The sequence below is a fragment of the Suricata suricatta genome, chromosome 2, assembly GCF_006229205.1.
Source record: "Suricata suricatta isolate VVHF042 chromosome 2, meerkat_22Aug2017_6uvM2_HiC, whole genome shotgun sequence".
In the NCBI taxonomy this organism is placed as follows: Eukaryota; Metazoa; Chordata; class Mammalia; order Carnivora; family Herpestidae; genus Suricata; species Suricata suricatta.
This window is the reverse complement of record NC_043701.1, coordinates 35,971,341-35,993,687: the sequence shown is the minus strand read 5'-3', so window position 1 is coordinate 35,993,687 and position 22,347 is coordinate 35,971,341. Positions and strand designations below refer to the sequence as shown.

Sequence of the window (22,347 nt, the reverse complement as noted above, 5' to 3'; positions counted from 1 at the left end):
TTCTATAACCTTAGTGATTTTTAACTAGTTATTCTAGCAATTAAATCTCCATATAGGATTATGATCTGTCTTTTTCCTTTGTTTTTGTCAATTTATGCTTCATGTATTTTGAAGCTTTGTTATTAGGTGCATGCACATTTAAATCCTTTGGATAGGTAGGTCTTTTGATCATGTTGAAATATCTCTATCTCTGAAAATGCTCTGATTTCAAATCTGAATTGGCTGATATTAACATAGTCATACCAGCTTTCTTATGATTAATATTTGCATCTTTTCACTATCCTTTTTCTTTAAAACTTTTAGTGTCTTTATATTCAACCTATGTTTCTTGTAAATAGTATATTGTTGGATGTTATTTTTCATCTAGTCAAGTGGTTCTCAACCAGGAGAGATTTTGTTCCCCAGGACAGATTTAGAACTCTCTGGAGACAATTTTTGGAAAGGGGTGATGATACTGGAACCTAGTGGATAGAAGCCAGGGATGCTGTCAAACATCCTGTAAGGCAGAGAAAAGTTTTCTACAACAAAGAATTAATGTGATCCAAAATGTCAATAGAGGTGATAGAGGTGAGGTTGAGAAACTGATTTAGTTTGACAGTCTCTCACTTTTAATTGAAGCATTCAGTCAATTTACATTTAGTATAATTATCAATAATGTTAACTTTATATTTTTAAAATGTTTATTCATTTTTGAGAGAGAGAAAGATAGAGCATGAGGGGGTGGGGGTAGGGGTAGAGAGGGAGGGAGATACAGAATCTGAAGCAGGCTCCAAGCTCTGAGCTCTCAGCACAGAGCCTGATGTGGGGCTTACACTCATAGACTGTGAGATCATGACCTGAGCCCAAGTTGGTTGCTTAACTGACTGAGCCACGCAGACTCCCCAATAATGTTAACTTTAAATCCAGTATCTTGATATTGTTTTCTATTGACCTATTGGTTCTTTGTTTCTTTGTTCTCCTTTCCTATCTTCTTCTGAATTAATCAATTTTGAGCATTCTATCTACTCTATTAATTTTTTTATTATGCCTCTTTGTTTTTAATATGACTATCCTGTTCATCAAAGTTTTTGTGTGTGTGTGTGTATGTATGTATGTATGTGTATCAATATGGACACATAGTTTCCTGTTTTACCCAATGGACTATAATCTGTTACTATCATTGTTTATTGTTTATTGTCTCATCTCTGGCCATTGGAAGTTACTTTAAGCTGGTGTTTGTGCCTTTTTAACTGCTACCTCTTATTTTATGAGTATTGATTGCTTTCTGGAACTAACAGATATACCAGACTTATCTTGTTCTTTTGCTGCTCCAGCAAAAGTTACAAGGAGTAATCACTTATTTCTCCAAAGAGTCCTGGTTTCTTCTAGTGGATAATAATATTCAGAAGCCACAATATGGGATCTGGATATATTCATTGCTTTTTGGTAACTAGTAATCTCAAGCTCTCTTACAGACAAAGCTAAGGATTATATGTAAAAAAATACATCTACATAAATGTTAATACATATTTACATCTCTATTGATTTCTCTATCAACTACTTATTCTTCCAACACAACATCTTAGAGGTTATTACAGTTCTCTACATTTCCATATTTGCAATTCCCTTTTTCAACAGAAAAAATAAGCTTCTATCATCCTTAATAAATTTTTATATTTGATAAATCTCTCCTATGTAACCATCTCCACTATCCTCTCTCCCCTATCCCTGGTGCACCCTTCTTAGCACATGCCAGATCACTCCTTTTTGAGATTCTGACATGTTGTGACATCCTATGCCATGGACTGTTCACCCCACCATGAGTGCCATCCATGCATTTTTTGTTTCTAACATACTTATTAGTCCTAGAATATCTATTTGGTTCTGAAATTTCCTCTTTGCCTATTATATCCATTCTTTCCTATAAATTTCAACACACTTTAGTTTTTTAAAACATTCTTGTCTGCTAGTAACCTACAAGTGTCTGTTGACTGCATACTCTTAAGTAAATATTTACCTTAGTTTTTGTTTCTTTTTTAAAAAATTATTTTAATTCTAGTCAAATTGACACACGGTATTGTATTAGTTTCAGGCATACAACATAGTTATTCAAAAATTCTACACATCACTCAGTGCTCATCATAATGAGTGTATTCTTAATCCCCTGTACCTATTTCACCCATTCCCCCACCCACCTGTTCTGGTAACCATCTGTTGGTCCTCTGTAGTCATGAACCTGTTTTCTTGTTTGCCTTTTATTTTCTTTGTTTATTTGTCCTGTTCCTTAAACTTCATATGAGTGAAATATTATTATAATTTATAATTTATCTTCCTATCACTGATGTATTTTACTTAGCACTATACCCTCTAGATCCATCCATATTGCAAATGACAAGATTTTATTCCTTTTATAGCTGAATAATATTCCAGCATGTGTGTGTGTGTGTGTGTGTGTGTGTGTGTGTGTGCACGTGCACAACATCTTCTTTATCCATTTATCTATCGATGGATGCTTAGGTTGCTTCCATAATTTGGCTATGTAAATAATGCGGCTGTAAACATTGGGGGACGTATATCTTTTTGAAGCAGTGTTTTCACGTTCTTTAGGTAAATACCCAGTAGTGGAATTTCTCGATCATATGGTAGTTCTGTTTTTAATTTTCTGAGAAACCTCAGTACTGTTTTCCACAGTGGCTGTTCCAGTTTGCATTCCCACCAATACTGCATGAGAGTTTCTTTATCTCCACATCTTCTTCAATACTTGTTTCCTATGTTTTTTATTTTAGCCATTCTGACAGGTATGGGGTAATATCTCAGTATGGTTTTGCTTTGCATTTCCTCAATAAGTGATATTGAGCATCTTTTTATGTGTCTTTTGGTCATCTGTATGTCTTCTTTGGAGAATTGTCTGTTCATGTGCCCATTTTTAATTAGATTATTTGTGTTTTTTGGTGTTGAGTTGTATAAGTTCTTTATTTTGGATACTAGCCCTTTATTGGGTATGTCAGTTGCAAATATCTTCTCCTCTTCAGGAGGCTGCCTTTTTGTTTTGTTAATCATATCTTGGACTCTGCAGAAATTTATTTTGATGTAGTCCCAATAGTTTATTTTTGCTTTTGTTTTCTTGCCTTAGGCTTTTTATCAAAAAAAGTATTGTTCTGGCCAATGTCAGAGAAATTACTGCTTGTGCACTTTTCTAGAATTTTTATGGTTTCAAGTCTCACACTTAGGCTTTTAATCAATTTTGAGTTTATTTTTGTGTATGGTGAAATAAATTGGCCCAGTTTAATTCTTTTGCATGTAGCTGTCCAGTTTTCCCAGCATCATTTGTTGAAGAGAGGGTCTTTTGCCCATTGCATATTCTTTCATGCTTTGTCAAAGATTAATTGACCATATAAGTGTAGGTTTATTTCTAGGCTCTCTATTGATCTATGTGTCTGTTTTTGTGCCAGTACCAGACTGTCTTGATTATGACAGTTTGTAGTGTATCTTGATATCTGGGATTTTGATACATTCAAATTTTCTTTTTCTTATATTTTTATTTAAATAATAGTTAACATACAGTGCACTATTGATTTTAAGAGAACTCAGTAGTTATGACTTACATACAACACCCAGAGCTCATCATAACAAGTGCCCTCCTTACTTATCTAGCCCATCCCCCAACCCATCTCCCCTCTAGTAACTCTGTTTGTTCTCTATCGTTAAGAGTCTCTTGTGGTTTGTTTCCCTCTTTTTTGTTGCTGTTGTTCTTCTTTTTAAAGCCTGCCTTGAGGGGCACCTGGGTGGCTCAGTCGGTTGAGCGTCCAGCTTTGGCTCAGGTCATGATCTCACGGTTTGTGAGTTTGAGCCCGGTATGGGGCTCTGTGCTGACAGCTAGCTCAGAACCTGGAGCCTGCTTCAGATTCTGTGTCTCCCTCTCTCTCTGACTCTCCCCTGCTTGTGCTCTTTCTCTCTGTCTCTCAAAAATAAATTAAAAACATTAAAAAAAATTTTAAAGATTGCTTTGACCATTTGAGGTTTTTGTGGTTCCATACTAACTTTTGGATTATTTATTCTAGTTCTTTGAAAAATGCTGTTGGTATTTTGATAGGGATTGCATTAAATGTGTAGATTGTTTGGGTAGCTTGGACATTTAAACAATAGGTTTTCTCCTAATTCATGACCATGGAATATCTTTCCATTTATTTGTGTCACTTTCAATTTCTTTCACCAGTGTTTTATAGTTGTCAGGTCTTTCACCTATTTGGTTAAGTTTATTCCTAGATATTCTTTTTGGTGCAATTATAAATGATATTGTTCTTTTTTTTTTTAAAGGTTTACTTATTTTGAGAGAGAGAGAGCGAGACAGCGAGCGAGTGAGCACATATCACACGGGTGGAAGAGGGGCACAGAGAGAGAGCAAAAGAGAGAATGCCAAGCAGACTCTGCTCTTTCAGCACAGAGCCTGATGTGGGGCTCAGTCCCACAAACCATGAGGTCATGACCTGAGCTGAAACCAAGAGTCTGACACTCAAATGACTAAGCCACTCAGGTACCCCAAGACTGTTTTCTTAATTTCTCTTTCTGCTACTTCATTATTAGTGTAGAGAAATGCAATGGATTTCTATTGATTTTGTATCCTGCAGCTTTTCTGAATGCATTTATCGGTTCTAGTAGTCCTTTGATGGAGTCCTGAAGGTTTTCTATATATAGTATCATGCCATCTGCAAACAGTAAATTTTACTTCTTCTTTACCAATTTGGATCCGCCTTTTATTCCTTTTTATTGTCTGATTGCTGTGGGTAGGACTTCCTGTTGATTGCTAACCCTTGATAATGGATCCAATTTTTCTCCTCTTCATGTCTTATCATTTTAAAATATGTATTCTGTATTGTACACAAAAGAACAGTGGAAGGTAAAGTGTAAGTTCATGTCTGTTGAGGGAGTGCATGCCTTTCATTCTATGGTGATGAGAGTGAGGAACTTATCCTTCAGAATCCTCCACAAGTTCAGTAGAGTTAGACCTGGGCTACAGCTTTAATTAGACTAAGATCACCTTCAGTAAGCCCAATCCCTAATCTCCCATGCCTCATCTGTCAAGAGACTGAGAGCCTTGATGATTTTAATGTTTGAACTGGAATGAGAATTGTATTTCAGTTTTAGCTTAGGTTCAAATGTGGTTCCAACTCTGGCAATTAAGTGTAATGTACAAAACTACATATACTCTCTTTGCTTCTAAGCCCTCCTCCACTGCCTGTTTCTTGGAAAAATTCTAGGGTAAGAGAGCATGCTTGTTGGGTCAAGCTTTAATGTCCTTTCAGACCATTTTACCAGCACACAATGTCAGAAGTTCAGCCAGTTCCCTCTTTTCTGCAAAGTCTTGTCTATGGCAGTTCTACTTCTAAATCTCCAGCACACAGTCACTCACCCCAGGTATAAAAAACACTGCAGTCTGTTTACTTATGAAGAACTCCTCTCTCTTTAGGATTTATTTCATCTAGATTTGCTTATATATAGTACTCTGCAATAGCTCCAATAAAGAGTATGCTTATTTTATCTGGAATTTTTCTCATGTTTCTAGTGGATCAAAGTTCTTTTGTATTTTATGTCCTAATCACAAGAAGTCAATTTCATGTCTTTGTAAAAGTGAAATTTATATTCACTTCAAGTTCAAGATAGTGAACACATTACTTTATATCACCTCCAGTTCCCATTAAATTACCAGCTCAAGTTCCCATTAAACAAGCACATGATAGCATCAAGATGTGGAGAAAGGGAGGATTTTTCATTAGATCAGTGATTTAAGTACATAGAAAGAAGACAAAATGGATGGAAGAGTGTGAACTGGGGAGGCAAAGAGGAGCAAGCGGTAGCCTAGTAGCCTCACAGAAAATGCTTCTGAGGAGGAACATTTGACCAGGCAAGGTCAACCCCAGAAGGGCTTTAGCATCAGAAATTGCTGGGGAATTAAGGAAGGAGCTAAAAAGTTAGGCTGATATTAGTGCAATTAATAATCAAAGGTCTTTGTATTGACCCAGTTGCCCGTCGTGGATATGCTTATGTGCTTGTAGCCAGGTGTTTGGCCCCTTGAGAAAATACTCAATGAAGTCAGTCAGTAGAGAAAGACAAATACCATATGACTTCACTCATATGCTGAATTTAAGAAACAAAACAAGGGGAAAAAATGAGAAAGGTGGTGGGGGAGGAGAGAGTCAAAAGGAGAAACGCTCTTAATTACAGAGAACAATCTGATGGTTACGAGGGTGGGGGTGGTTCAGTAGGTGATAGGAATGATTATATTGGGTACTTGAAACTAATATGACATCGTATGCTAACTCGAATTCAAATAAAAAATTAAAAAAAACATTCTCTAAAGTCATGTAGGTATTTATACTCGAAAGTAAAATCTTCCTTTTCTTGGCATGTAAGGATCCTCAGAATATAAAAGCTGGCTCAAAGCTGAGTCTGAGACCCAACTTCTTAGCCATTTCTGTATCATTGGGGGTAAATTACTTAAGTTTCTTGCATCACTTTCCTCACTTATAAAAGTATATCAATCATAAAAGGTGGTTGTGAGGACTTAATGAAATCTTGTATACACAAGTATTTTGCACAGTGCCTAAAACAAAAAAATTCAATAGATGACAGTCATTGTCATTAAAAAAAAAAGGTTTTTTAAAAGTTTTATTTATTTTAGAGAGAGAAAGAGAGAAAGGGTGAGCAGGGGACGGTCAGAGAGAGAGGGAGACACAGAACCCAAAGACAGTGGTCCAGGCTCTGAGCTAGCTGTCAGCAGAGCCCGACACAGGGCTCGAACCCACGAACCATGAGATCATGACCTGAGCCAAAGCTGAATGCTCTACTGACTGAGCCACCCAGGCGCCTCAGTCACTGTCATTTTTATTGTTATTAATGAATTAGTTGCTTTATGTAGAAAAGAAGAAAGGAATCCAAAGATTAGGTGTTGGAGAAAAAGAGGAATACCTCTTTTAATTAGGTAGAAGAGAAATAGCTGAGAATGGGTATTAATGTAAGTGGATGTGGATTACAAATTAAAATCCTCACCCCATTTTCTTTACCAGTATCTACTTCTGTAGAAGGAATGCATTTATAAAACGACTCCAAAGACCCTAGAAATGTCTATTATAAAATTGTATTAAAATGGCATCAATATGAAATTCCAAATATACAGAAACATTGTTTTTGAAAAAATTCATGTGCTATTAATATTTCTAAGCCAGAAGATGACTTTTTTCTTGAAAACATTCTCTATACAGTGTTATTAACATCCAATATTATATATAAAGAATCTTCAGTGTTCTGGGGTAGGAAGAACAAACGGCCTGCTACAAAAATAAAACTGCTTTGAAGTCTTCTATTTTAAACTAAAAATTAATGTAAATCTTGCTTATCAATACATTGGTATGTTTTAATATAAAAATACTTTTACTTTACATGGAGTGAACATTGAGGTCTAGAAAGATATACCATGTTCCTCGCTTACCTTTGGCACCTTACTAAAACCTTTGATTTGGGATAGATCAGTATTTTTAGGTATAGACCAAACTAATAACAAAAGTTTACTAAAATTATCTTATTCTAACTAAGTTCATACTTACAAAATGCTGAGAAGTCATCACACAAGATGACTGGGCCATTCAACTTTCTTTTTTTAATGTTTATTTTTGAGAAAGACAGGGAGAGGGGGGAGAGGGAGGGAGCTGGGGAAGAGGGCAGAGAGAAGCCCAGTCTCCATGCCATCAGTGCAGAGCCCGAAAGTAGGGCTTGAACCCACAAGCCATGAGATCTTGTGCTGAGCCAAAACCAAGAACTGGGATGCTTAACTAATTGAGCTACCCAGGTTCCCCTCAATTTGATTTTTTTAACCAAATGGTTTTTATGTACTAATATTTAAAAACTTATTAACCTATAGTTTTCAATTTTGAATCAACTTTGGCCTAACAATACTTTCTAATACACATAAATATAAAATATGTCAGTAAAATAGTTGCTCATAGCAATTACTTTGGATCTATATATTGCAACTAGTGAATAGGGAAGATACTTCAAAAGTGAGACCCTTGTAGTTTTCCTACTTTATGTTGATTGGCCAATTTTTTCCTGACTTTACGGTCTAATTGTCACTGATGCGCAGAACCAAATTTCTTCTTTGCTCATCAGACTTTCTTTTAATAATTTCCATTTGTGAGAAGTCTCTGATCATCTATTTGTTTCTAATGGGATATCAATGAAAGATTCAATCTTAGTCATATCAGAATCCTAATAAAAATTAACTCAGCCAACAAAAAGCCATCTTTTTAATGACATCAGTTATGTTTTCATTCAAACCTGAGTTTTTCCTTCTCTGATCTTGATACTTACTACTCTTTAAAAATGTGAACTGTCGGGGCACCTGGCTGGCTCAGTCAGCACAGCATGGGGCTCTTGATCTTGAGGTCATGAATTTGAGCTCCATGGTTAGACATGGCGTATACTTAATAAGAAAAAATACCTTTTTAAAAATGTGAGATGTTTGCCTTTCACTTATTCTGTAATAAGCTTTAGTAATGATCAATTTAATGAAGGTCTGGAAATAATATCCACTTAAAATTATAAAGAAAATGAAGTAATTTACAATCAAATTATTCCAGTTTCTCCTTAGGATTCTGAATTCACTCAAAAATATTTCTTGAATCACTCCTATTATGGGCAACACACTCTTCTGGGTAACTGTGTACCAGAAATACCAAGATGTATAAGCTTCTCCTTGAAAAGAGAGGATAATCTAGTATGTTTCCAATAGAGATGTTCAAAAGAACTGACATATCTCCTTTGAGCATTTACTATGAAATATACCTAACCACATTCTTAAAATTAAACTGTTTTCTTCTGGCATAATGCGTCATATCACCTGTTGAAAGGTAACGTCGAACATTACTTCAGAGGAGACTAAGCTCTAAATGTGAAAGAATACATATAAAAAGGCAGTACCCAAGACAGCAAATATATTTAAACCAAAATTTACAAACAAAATGTATAGTTACAAATAGATTCTAATGAAGATTTTACTTTAAAAAATCTACCCACCAATGCATTAAATATAAATGCACTTTAATCAGCAATGCAATTTTTAATAGGCTTATGAAAACACTGGTCATAAAAATGGTCTTCTGTACAATTTTGTATTTATTAAGAAGAGCAAGATAGAAAGCTAAGCAAGGATTAATCCAAATATCCCAGGGAAGAGTTTAGTCAGAGCAAATTGAAACAAAAATTTTTAATGAAATAATAGCATGAACTAAAAATTATAGGAAGAGGAAGAACTTGACTCCTTATTTCATCACAGAACAGAATATACTTTTTTAAAAGACATTTTTAGTGCTTTTGTGATTTTCGCAACGTATCATATAAGGAGAAAAATTCAGTCAATGTTAAGTTGAAAAACATCTCCATGTTAACTGTTTTTTAGCGGGATGATAAGGTTTTGCTCTAAAATAATTTGAATCACTCCAAGTAACTCCTTCATAAACATATGGCATATAAAATGAAAGCCGTAAGAAGAGTAGCTTCATTGTCAGATCTAGCTTTTAATCTTTGGGTTAAAGTAACCAATCAATTTATCCCTCCTATAATACTCTTTCTCCATATTATCATTTACTTTGTTGTTTTAAAATGGTGGCTTTCTTTTAGGATGCCACCTCTTAATTGTCATTTTACAGTTTTTTGTTTGAGGAGGAGAAGTGATCAAAGTGGATATTCTGTAACTTTGTGGTTAATAAACTGGCTCAAGTCACATTTCTAGCTCAGAGCTTTTTTGGTCAGAAAATAGCTATAAAAATATTAGCTCTGTGGCTGTGAAGCTGCCTGCTTCCTTTTGAATCTGATTTTTAGTATCATCCTGAAATCACTTTATAAAGAATGCAGGATATACATCTTTATATTTGGCTTTCTCAGAGTAAAGAGACACGCTTTAATTAAAGTTAATTTGCTTAATATTGGCCTGGAAATGAAAAAGACTTTATTTAATGTTAATTTAACTTTTTTGTAGCTATATGCTCATAATATTGACACTGTCTTTTCTGCTATACTATTTCATTTGGATAATGTTGATACATAACCAAGTATTGGAAAATTTCAAATCAACCTACCAACCATGAACCCTAATATATGGGTATTTTTACTAACACTTTTGATATATTAAAATTATTCAGTAACTGTTTTTTGCACATTCCATGAAAAATTAATTTTTAATATTTTATTGAAAGCATTAGGAAAATCATATTTAAAACACAGAAATAATTGGACTGTAACAACGCTGCATAGATAGTGGTATGCGAGTTCCCTGACACTAAGTGACTTCTACCTAACAAAAACTTCAGTTTTCAAGTCACCAGGTAGAAAATGGTAGAGGCATAGTTTCCTCTCTCTGAGGCTGGAAGAATGGCTTCAATGGTGAGAAGTCACACTATTTAAACAACAAAGATGAGATTATCCCCTAATCTAATTCCACTCCCCTCTTGTTATTTCTCAGATATGAAAATTTAGAATGTAAGAATTATTGGAAGGGAACAGGAGGTAAATTACCTCTTAGGGGATACCCTGATCAGTGCCTGCGTTAATCAGACGAAACACTGAATTAAGTTTTAAAAATTACGACCACACCATTATGCATAACTAAAATTGCCAAGATGAATACTGTTTTTTAACATAATACATTACATGTATATAAGAAAAAAAAATGACCTGTTTCTAATCCTTTGACCATCAGTAGAAAAAAAAAGTCACTAATGGGAGATTTGAAAAATAATTTTCATGGCATAGCATTAACTCCATAGAGATCAGAATCATTTCTGAGGAGTGAAAATAACCTAAATCAATGAGAAGTTGCTAAATTTCTTTTAACTATTTACTTTTTGAAAGGGAAGACAATTTATTTGGGAGGAGTTTGTAACTGGAAACATTGTTCATTAAAACACTGTTACCCTGAGAAACTCTTAGGATTGCCAGTGCTTCCGGGGCCCCAGCAGTGGTGCAGGAAGGAGGAATTGGCAGGCTTCTAGCTTCTTACGGTTCCCTACATGAAGAATGTTTTGATCTTAAACAGTGATCTGGGCTTCACTGCTACACCGGTGACGAGGCCACAATCAAGACATGTGCATGTGGTGACAATAAGTACATTTTTGCGTTCTTTTCAGGCAGGCTTCTTCCTCTCTTCTTTTTTAAGAGCTTGTAATTCTTCATATGGTCTTGGACCCAAGCCTACTGTTCACAAAAAATAATCTTTTGTAAGCAAATTGAAAGTTTTTTTTATAATAGCAAACAAACTGTCTGGTCTACATTCTAACCTATGCCTAGAAAATAAGGCATTAGTAGTTCTTCACTGGCCACTGCGGAGCACAGACAAGTGTTTCCTTTCTAATCAGAGGCATATGCAAACATTCCTCAAAGTGCACTGTTATTTTTAACATCTCTTATGCATTTATACAGCATCAGCATTTATGACTCCTTACATACTTTTAGGATAAAATGCTTATTCCCAACATCGTACATACACCATAATTACTTGAGAAAAGACAAAGTGAAACAAGCTACCGAAGTAGCAAGATATTTTTTCACAAATAAAAAAAAAACAATATGCAAAAAATGGCAAGTTAGTGATAACTGGTAGTATGAACTCTCAGTAATATTCCACTTTGGGACCCAAATTAAGATTTGACAAGTTTGAAGCCTTGTCCTGTGTCCAGCACAGTAGGAAGAAACCAACTCATTTTTAATCTTTTCAAACACCTAAAACAAGTTTTGCAGATCCAAAACAGGTTCAGACCACACAACCAGTTGGCCAAATGCACGAGTGGGTACGTGATACGAGGGAAGTGTAACATCCAGTGCTTGGCCACGTCGCTGCCCGTTGGCAGATGCAGAGTGTAGTCACTCCACCGTTTTGACACGCCGTACACCGCTTTCACAGTGCGCCCCTTTTCGGTCCAGGAGATGTTATGACTGGGGTTGCAGTTATATTCTACCCAGTCTTTCGTGAAGTCACCCAGCTGGGGCGGGTCAGCTTCTTCAATATCGATGGCCTTTGTCATCTCGGCTCCTTGCACTGCAATGTACTGATCATTGATTTTTCTCACTTCTTTCACCCAAGGGGTTGGATTCTCACTGTCTAACACAATAATAAGGCGAGAACAGAAGGAACCGTTCTTTTCTCTCCACCATTCTAAAAGGGTGTCAAGGCGCAGTATGTCTCCACCTGTGAACAAAAGAAAATTCAACAGAATAATAATTTATGAAGGTTCCTCTTAAGTATATTTTCTTTAACTTCTTGGAATTAAGTATGTAGGCAAAAAAAGTAGATGGAATCTCCTTTTAAAGTAGCTTTTCAGGGGCGCCTGGGTGGCTCAGTCGGTTAAGCCTCTGACTTCAGCTCAGGTTATGATCTCATGTTCCTGGGTTCGAGCCCCACGTAAGGCTCTGGGCTGACAGCTCAGAGCCTGGAGCCTGCTTCGGATTCTGTGCCTCCCTCTCTCTGACCCTCCCCGCTCATGCTCTGAATCTGTCTCAAAAATAAATAAAAAAACATTAAAAAAATTTTTTAAAGTAGCTTTTCAAAAGAGTTTTTCTTTTTTTAAAAAAAGTTTTACCTTTCAACTTCAGGTTAAAAAAAATTCTTGTTACATTAAAAAAGGGATAGTTTCTTATAATGTATAGTAAATTAAGAAAATTGTTTTCTAAGGTTAAATTTAGTGAAAAAATTAAAATTAAAATTTAGTGTTAAAAATTAATATTTAGTGATAAAAATTAAAAGCTAATATTCCACATCTGGGGCAGCAAATTACGGCTCATGGGTGAATTCAGCCTACCACCTGCCTTTGAAAGGTCTCAGAGCTAAGAAGTGATTTTCTATTTTTACATGGTTAAAAATCAAGACAAAAGTCTTCAGTGAAAAATCACAGGAGACTTAAATTTCATATTATTATTTCCATAAGAAACATTCCTTTACATTCTGTCTATAGCTGCTTTTGCTCCACAATGCTTGAGCTGAGCAGTTACAATAGGGACCTTAGGACCTAGTAAGCCAAAAATACCTGGCCCTTTACAGAAAAGGTTTGTCGACCCTTGTTCTACATTACAGGTAAATTAATGTTTTCTTGCCTCATATGTAGGCACCTACCTAAGGAAAAAGAAACACTTTTCCTACCTGTACCAAGAATGAGTTTAGAATGGATTTTTAAATTCATTTTATACCTGAAAAACAACACAGGATTTACACACATACACACACACACACACACACACACAGCCAGAAAGGTCTAAGCAAATTTGTCTTACAGCTAGTAATTGGTACATCTGGTTCATTATATATAGGGTTTTTTGTGTGTTAGTTTTGATTTTTAAATATATGGCACTAAAATACTATCTTGACTATTTAATTTTTGGCATCTTCTTAAAATTTTGTGCCCTAGGCAACTGCCATCCTCACTCACCCTACTCTTGGCTCTGTCTCAATGGTACAGTAATATTAATACAATCATTCTAATTCCAGGGATTTATCCTAAGGAAAGGGCAGGAATGGGGACAAAAATTACATATAAAGATCTTCTTCCCACTACTAAGACAGTAGTTTTATAATAAAATGGTACTTACAAAAAAAGTTTTAATAATGAGAAACTATCTATGATAGTAGGAAAAAAAGCATGACATGGAAGTCTACCTACAAAAATAACTGCAGTGGTTATTGCTGGGTGTTTGGATTTTAGGTGGTTTTTGTTACACTTTCCTGTATTTTCCACAATTTTCACAAAAACTCTTCACCAGGGGTACCTGGGTGGCTCAGGTGGTTAAGTGTTGGACTTTGGCTCAGGTCATGATCTCATGGTTTGTGGGCTTGAGGCCCACATCAGGCTCTGTGCTGACAGCCAGAGCCTGGAGCCTGCTTCATTACTGCCAGTTCTAGTCAATTACTCTAGAGATCAGAGAATGACACAGATTACAAGAGCTATTATATAAATTCCATCTGCCACAAAGCATTGTTGTCTAACTTGCCTTCTACAACTATTTCAATAAATATTTTTAAATGCACATTCTGCACTAATTTCCTTGTATACACATGCTCTCTAGATATCAATAAGAGATTTAAAGGCGCACGAAAGCCTTTTCAATGAACTACTTCTCTTCTCCCGTTTCGTTTTTGCTCTACTTTCTCCTGTGAATAGGTTCTATGTTGCATTTGCCTTTTGGCCCAGATGCAAAGTACTTGCATTTATATCAGCTAACAACCATCTAATGCAGTTAAAGTAATTGAGACTGTTTTTTTTTAAAGGCTTTGTTTATCTGTGATAAACTGCTTTACAGTTTATCTACCTTTTTTTCCATTTATTTCTCTCTTGTCATTATATTGTGTTTTACCCTCAAAGAGGCAAAAATATCAGGTTCATATTATGAAACCCCATAAATGTAAGAAGGTTACATATTCTAAGAAGCACTGTGAGTAAAGGTATGTGATATAAATAGTAGTAAAATGAACATCTAGAGTTTATTTCCAAAGCCACCTTTTAAAAGATACTTGAGGGGCACCTAGGGTGGCTCAGTCGGTTGAACATCCAACTTTGGCTCAGATCACGATCTCATGGTCTCTGTGGGTTCAAGGCCCACGTTGGACTCTGTGTGGACAGCTCAGAGCCTGGAGCCTGCTTCAGATTCTGTGTCTCCCTCTCTCTCTGTCCCTCCCCTTTGATGGCTCTCTATCAAAAATAAATAAGCATTTAAAAAAATTTTAAATAAGATACTTGAAATAAATTTTAAAAGATTTCAGAGGAAATATACAAACTTTGTGAAAAATGTTTCTATTAATCCTTCATGTACACATACAAGCTTACTTTTAAATTACCTTCTTAAAATACTTAAAAATAACTAAGGATAGATGAATGACCACCAAAATTATGCCTTTTTCCTCATCTGATTTCAGAAGAGTTTATTATAAGCATTTCCATAAGTTTTCAATAATCAATCCCTAGTTTTAACTCTGAAATTCTATTTCTGTGAAGATTTTTGAATTGACTAGAACTTTTTCTCCCGTGCTCTAAGGAAAAGTACACAGAATGCTATACTTTACCTAGAATTAAAATAGCCATAAAGATTAGAAAGGGGATTTCTACACTGAGTTCTAAAAAGTTACAGGCCAAGTAAAAAGTTGTACAAACTATATCTGACTAACTTTGATGTTGACTACCCTCTTCTATAGTATTTCAAAAATGGATAAATGATGGTAACAAAATATGTACTTAACCAGAACATGCAATTTCTCTACTTGAATGGTTTTTGCCTCTGGCAGCACATAGTACAATGGGGAAAAATATACCTTACGGGTCAGGCAGATCTGGATTTGAATCATAGTGCCTTCACTTACCAGCTGTATGACCAGAGATGAGTAACAACTGTAAGTTTTCATTTTATTCTTTGAAAAACGAAGATACCACGGTGAGGGGAAGAGGGAAAGAGAGTTGGGGAGAGAGAGGGACGCAAAACTTGAGAGACTATTGAATACTGAAAACGAACTGAGGGTTGAAGGGGGAGCGGGGAAAGAGGTGAAGGTGATGGAGGAGGGCACTTGTGGGGAAGAGCACTGGGAGTTGTATGGAAACTAATTTGACAATAAAATACTTAAAAAAAAGTTAAAACATTAAACTTTAAAAAAACAAAAATAAAAACAAAATGAAGATGACAGAGGTGACAGTATTTACCCCAAAGTACTTCAAGTGAAGATTAAATCTACTGTATATCAAGTACTAAGCATAGTAACTGTGCTTTACATGTGCCCAGTAGATTTTGCCTTTACTCCTAGACAGCCATTAACTTATTAAATATTTATTTGCAAAACCAAAATTTACAATACTTTTATGATAAAACCCAGGTTATAAATCTGGCATGAAATCAGTGAGACCATGATGGTTTACAATCATTTCTACTTTAAACCTTGAGTTTGTTCCCTTTCTTTTGGAGTTCTGGTGTTGGGAGCTCTGCCTTTGTCCTTCCACATACTTGTTTACATCAGTCCTGCATCTAAACATCTGTTTCTACTTTATAGTATGTCTGTTTTACTATTTGTACATGTTCTTAGTATAAAATATCTATAATATTTATGGGGGAAACCAGGATATAATTAAGTTCTAGAACTATTTTTAACATAAAATAAGAACATTACTCTTTTTTTCATGATTGATTCACTGATTTCATCTATCTCTCAGTTACTTAAGGATCCCTAATGCATGTTAGGATCTGTTCTAGGTGCAAATAATTCATAAAACAAAGCCCATGACTTACGTGGTCCCTAGTTAGGAAGCCCAGCAAACAAATCTACATATAAAAATAGATCTCACTTTACCCTTGACAGGGAGATTTAGGATTACTCCCTCATTTTAGAGATGTGAGAACTGAAACATTCAAGTTAGGTAACTTGCCAAAAATAACACTGTTGTGGCAAAATCAGTGCCAGAGCCAAGGTCTCCTGACCTAAGTGCTACTCCCACCATATCACCCAGCCTGTTCTTTCACATTCCGGTGAGCTTTCTAATATAAATAAAACTGGACATGGGCAGAACTAACATTTTAAGCCTTAAAAAATCAGCATCCATAACATTTAAAGACTTAGAACTACTAGTCAAGTTAATCAGCTTCTGAAAAATGTAACTATATTTAAAATTCTCAGAACACTGTAAAGGGAAACTGGTAATAAGTCTCAGATTAAGCAGATTTTTTTTTCAATTAATACAAGACATAATTTTCAAAACCTTTATAGAGATTATTAATATTATGCTAAACACGTATGCTAAGGGAAAAAAAAGTCCCGTGTATACTAGTACTCTGTGAAGTAGAAAATGGAGAATTTTGGACATTTAATGCTTGAGTGTGAAGGGTAGATTTCCACGAAGAGGCCTATCTTCGTAACAGTGAGACTGCCAGGCGTGCATTTACCTGCCAGAGCCCACTCCCCGGTGCTGTGGGTGTGCCCACTGTAATACAGAACGTAGGAATCGTGTCTAGGTCCATCCACAGTCCGAAGTTCAAGAAACGCTTTCAGTTTGGAATGAAGAGTATCAAAAGACAGTCCACTCGTGGAATAGTCACATCCATAGGTTTCAATCATATGATGGGCAAAAAATCTCTGGATCGCATTGAGCATGCCAGTAGACCTCAGATTTAACTCCTGTACATGCTCTGGTGGAAGGAGCGTTGGCTGACCGTCAGGACTGAAGGAGGGGGAAAAAAGAGATCATTTTGGTGTTTAAATAGTATCCATTCTATGTCACATTCTTATTCTTCATTTATAATTATCTAAGAATCATAATAGTTGCTGATAACTAAATGGCACACTTTAAAAAAAATTTAAAAATTTTTAAAATCATGCCATTTAGTTATCAGCTTTTCTAATGTTCCTATAGTGCTAAGAATTAAGCTTGAACATCAAAGGTTAGTTTCTAAAAGTTATATTTTTCCCTTGTTTTATGCTACTTTATTTTAATAAAAAAGATGCACTACCTTTCCCATTTTACTTCAGCAGACTAAAAGTTATGTTTTTAACCAATAAAATAATCACCAAACTGAAAGCTAGGAAGAGATATCCAAATGTAGGTAATACTATTTTTTGCTCTACACTCATATCCTTTCCTCAACTGACTGATAATTGAATAAGACTTTCTAAAAGCAAGACTATATTGATTTTACTCTGTGTTTCAAGAACACCCACGTGAGAACTATAATGAAAGAGCTTTTTTTCTTCAGAAAAAAACTTTAACAAAAGGAGCAATATGTGTTATATTGCTATATTGAAAAAGACAGAGTTTTAAATAAACTGCATTCAGGTTCTACTAACTTAAGGAACATAAATAACAGAAGAAATTATCTGTTAGTAAATGGCATTTTAAAACAATTATTAAAATTTCAGTTCACTGCCTTATACTACTGAACACTAACTGAAGACAGATCCGATCCTAGAACAAACATAAAATGATAATCTAGTAAAGATGATAAATCAAGCCATTAAAGCTACAAGAATCAAAATAGTATCAATATTGAAGGAGAAAAGAAAAAAAATCACTCCTATCCAGAAGAAGAATTTCTTTAAGTAATTTTGAAACTTTTACATTTCCCTTCAGGTATTATCAGTAATATTCTAGTAACACTAGTTCTCATTAAAATAGTAAGATTTTTCCCTATTTGTAACATTTAACAATCAAAAAGTAAAAGAATAAGCAACACATTAACAAAAATCAGATTAAAAATCTGTGCAAACTACTTTTTCCACATATTCTCTCTGCTGAGCTATTTCTTTTACTTCTCAATAATCTACAATTTTTTATATAAATCCTTAAACATGGAGGAAAATGTTTACTACAAACAGTCTATTTTTGGTTTTTATGTCAAATATTCGAAATCAATTTTTTATTTCAAGTCTTCCCTCTCCCCCACACTAAAATCCACCACGGAAAGTATGAAGAAGAATCGGTGGTCAAAATATATCAACATCAAAAAGGGGTCCCTGGGGAGCTCTATCAGTTAAGAGTCTGACTCTTGATATGGGCTCAGGTCATATCTCACCGGTTTGTGAGACTGAGCGCCATGTCAAGCTCTGTGCAGACAGCACAGGACCTGCTTGGGATTCTCTCCCTCTCTCTCTGCGTCTGCACTGCCTGTACACTCACTCTCACTCTCTCTCTCAAAACAAAATTAAAAACAACAGCAAAGAACTATTTTTTTCTATTTCAGAGGTACTTAACTATGAAAAAATTTTAATGTGGCAATATTTACAGATTAAACCAATGTGCTACACATTTAGGGACAAGAATTATTTTTGGAATAAAACTACAATCAAGTATGTTAGAAAAAGTTTTTTAATGTTTATTTATTTTTGAGAGACAGAGAGAGAGAGGAGAGCACACATTGAAGGGGCAGAGAGACAGGGAGATGCAAGAGTCTGAAGCAGGCTCCAGGCTCTGAAGTGTCAGCATAGAGCCCAGGCATGGGGCTCGAACTCACGGTTTTTAAGATCACAACCAGAGCCAAAGTCAGACGCTCAACTGACTGAGCCACTGCGGCACCCCTCAAACAACTATGTTTAACTTCATTGTCAATTTCTTGAATTCCTGGGATTTGTGTGCCAGTTTCCAGTGGGCAGACTCTTTCTACATTCATATTCTCTTTAGCTCCTCATACTGTTCCTCTAAGATGGGAAGAATAGGCACTGTGGTTTGCATTTTAGGTAAGGACACTAAAGTTCAGAGAAGTTTTGATTTGTTTGGGTAACAAAGAATTAGAAATTAGGACTCTAAGGTCCTGTATACATTCTACTAAATTTCACCATGTTATTTCATGGGACATTTTCCTAAACAAGAAACCGTTTCTAAAGAGAGGGTAGGACCTTTCCTTAGAACAATCATATTTTCTAATTTCTAGCTCAAGTATAAGCTAATCACATTTATAAAAAAAATTTTAAATTGGAACCTGAAGATTGTATCATTACCCTGAGTAAATAAAAAGTTTTTAAACATCTGGGGTAAATTAAAAAGAACTACAAGAGTATTATATTTTGAAAATATTACACTTTTGAAAAAATGAGCTATCACATTTTATATTCATATTCATACAAATATTAGGAAAATTATACTAGATTACTATACCTGCAGAAGTTGGTAGGAATCACAATAGCATATCCAACAGATGTCCCTCCTAAACAGTTACCCAATTCGTGGAAGAGTCCATGAGCCATGGATTCCAATGGCAAAACTATCAGGAACATGCTCAAGAAGATTCCATTCGCTGGCTAAAACAAATTTAAAACAGCATGTTTATACAGTGTGCATATGTACATATATTTACATACATTCACATTTACTTACATATTTTTCCCTACTTCCAAAAAAGATAAAAAGACCAATAACCTAAAAACATTTAGAAGGTGAAGCAGAGAAGAATACATGGATGAGCAATGAAACCCAAGTTAATCTTGAAGCCTCCTGGACGTTGTGGCAAAGCAAATATGGCGCATCATATTTTTTTAATTTGTCAGGTAACATCCCACCCACACTAAAAAACAGAACGCAAATGTAACTTTCTTCATATGACAGAAAAAGCCAGAAAACAAATCCTTTCCTGTTAAAATCCACATGCTCTTAGTCACTTCTCAAGTAACATACTCAAGCTCTGGCGGTAGAGTGGTGAGTCCAGCTGCCTTTCACATAGCATATCCCATTACTCGATCAGAACACTTACTTTAGGAAGGGCTCGTTTTTCTTCTGTGAAAAGTCCAAAATTAAGAGAGTAAAATCCTACAGAAAACTTAAGATTCTAAGGCTATCAAAATGAATCCTATTCTTATATTTAAACTTAAGTTTTCCTTTTAAAAGTTCTAGACTGTAAATACAAAATTGTAAACAAAAAAGGTGTGTAATGTATATTAAAAATATATTCATATATTAATTATAAATATATGTCATATATAATGTCATGTCATACACACACACACACATAAAGGGCATTTAAGCATAATAAAAGCAAAAGAGAAAGAGGCAGGCAAAACTAAAAATAAATAAATAAATAAAAGGCCCGTTAAAGTGAAAAGAAAATGGAAGGATGACAGTCACTCAATCCCGATCTACAGCTTTACAACACTGGTGTTATTCCACATTCTCTCTGTGTTGCTCCTGCACATATTATACAGTTATGTGCTTCTGTACATGAACACACATTTTTCTAATGCTAACAGATTACTGTTTCCATCAGAATTTTAATTAAAAATGGTGATTCCCATAATGGAAAAAATGGATGTAATACCCTATATTTGTTTATGTGTTCTCAACTGCATAAAATATAGTGCATGCTCAATTTAGAAACATTAGAAAACACAAATAAGTAAAAGGATAAGCAATTAAAATCATTGCAAGTACTGTACTCCACATATCCTTTTTAAAATATTACCAGACTTCACACAATATATATGTTTTTTCCCCAAAGTAGGATGTTCTATAAACTTCCTAATATATTGTAAGCCTATTAATAAAATTCTAAAACATTTGTAAAGAAGAAATGGCATTCCTAAAAATAAAAACTTTAATTAGCTGATTCCCTATTATTGCTATTCTTTTGTTCTATTGTAATAAAACCAGAGTAAGTATTGAGTTCTCTGATTACTATTTTAAATCCCTTTGATAATTTGTTTCATCTTCAATGAAGTGTTAAATATTTTACCCATTTTTCCACGAGGCTGCCTTTTTATTATTGATTTACTGTTTTGTTTTAGATAAGACTTTTGTGGGATGTATGGCAAATGCCTTTCTCCCCCTCTTAATGCTGTTTTTTGCTTAGCATGTCTTTAATTGTAATATTATTTTGTGTAAGTTAAATCTTTCTCCACCCAAATGTCAAGAAGATTATTTTACATTACCCTTTAAAGGCTTTATTATTTTGATCTTTGCATTTTTAGGTCTATAATCCAAATTTAATTGATTTTTGTTTGATTACTATCAACTTCACTTTTTTCTATTTGTACACCAAGTTACCAAAAAAAAAAAAAACAAACAAAAAACCCAACTCAACCATTTCACATTATTTTACAATGATGTTTCTGTCATAAATCAAGTATCTTGGAATTTGCTTTTGTACTGTCTTCTTTTCCATTGGTCTGTTTGTCCTTTGAAATATTTCCTTTGGCCTTTATTTCCTCTTTTCTTTGGGGACCCCAATAAAATACAGACCTTCTCATTGTATCCTTTCTGATACAATTTTCTTCTGTATTTTCCCTATTTTTTTGTGCTCCTTCTTGCTTAGCTTCCTCTGAAATGTATCTTCAAAATCACTAATGCTCACTTTAGCTTTATCTAATCTGTTGGTCTTGCACAATGAATTAATTTCAGGTATTTTATGATTCTAAAAGTTTTTATTTTTAAATCTGCTTTGTTACTATTTTAGTTTCCAACTTCCTACCATTATGTACTATCTTTGCTTTTTTTTCAGTTTTGTAAATATGTGTTTGAGAATTCCATTATCTCAAGACTTTTTGGTCTTCTCTTGTCTGTTGGTCCTGCTGTTTCTTGTTCTTGATACCATGTGTATGTGTACCTGGTTATATTTATGAGCTGAACACTTTATGCAAAAATGCACACACACACACATAGTTATATGATTAATTTCAGGCCTACGATAATGATACCTTTTTCTCCAAGAGGATTTTTGTTGGTTTCTTCCAGGGAGCTGGGGCTACTACAACTAAGTATCTTAATCCAGGTTGGAACACTTAATCCAGATCAGATCACTAACAGAACACAAAGTCAGGATACAAATTCATGAGCATGCTATAATGTATATGGCTTCACCCTTTTCCTTCAGTGTGCC

The 22,347-nt window shown here is 34.8% G+C and overlaps 1 protein-coding gene across 1 annotated transcript in view; it reads right to left on the bottom strand.

Annotated features, from left to right (window-relative positions):
* Positions 1-9,071: 9,071 nt before the first annotated feature.
* TMEM168 (transmembrane protein 168) overlaps positions 9,072-22,347 on the bottom strand; it is a 31,055-nt gene continuing 17,779 nt past the window's right edge. Inside the window, exons 3-5 of the mRNA XM_029924689.1 lie at positions 19,638-19,780; positions 16,936-17,210; positions 9,072-12,214 (exon numbers count right to left, since the gene is read on the bottom strand). Of these exons, the coding sequence (XP_029780549.1) occupies positions 11,667-12,214; positions 16,936-17,210; positions 19,638-19,780 (966 nt within the window). The 3' untranslated portion in view covers positions 9,072-11,666. The remainder of the gene's footprint in view (positions 12,215-16,935; positions 17,211-19,637; positions 19,781-22,347) is intronic.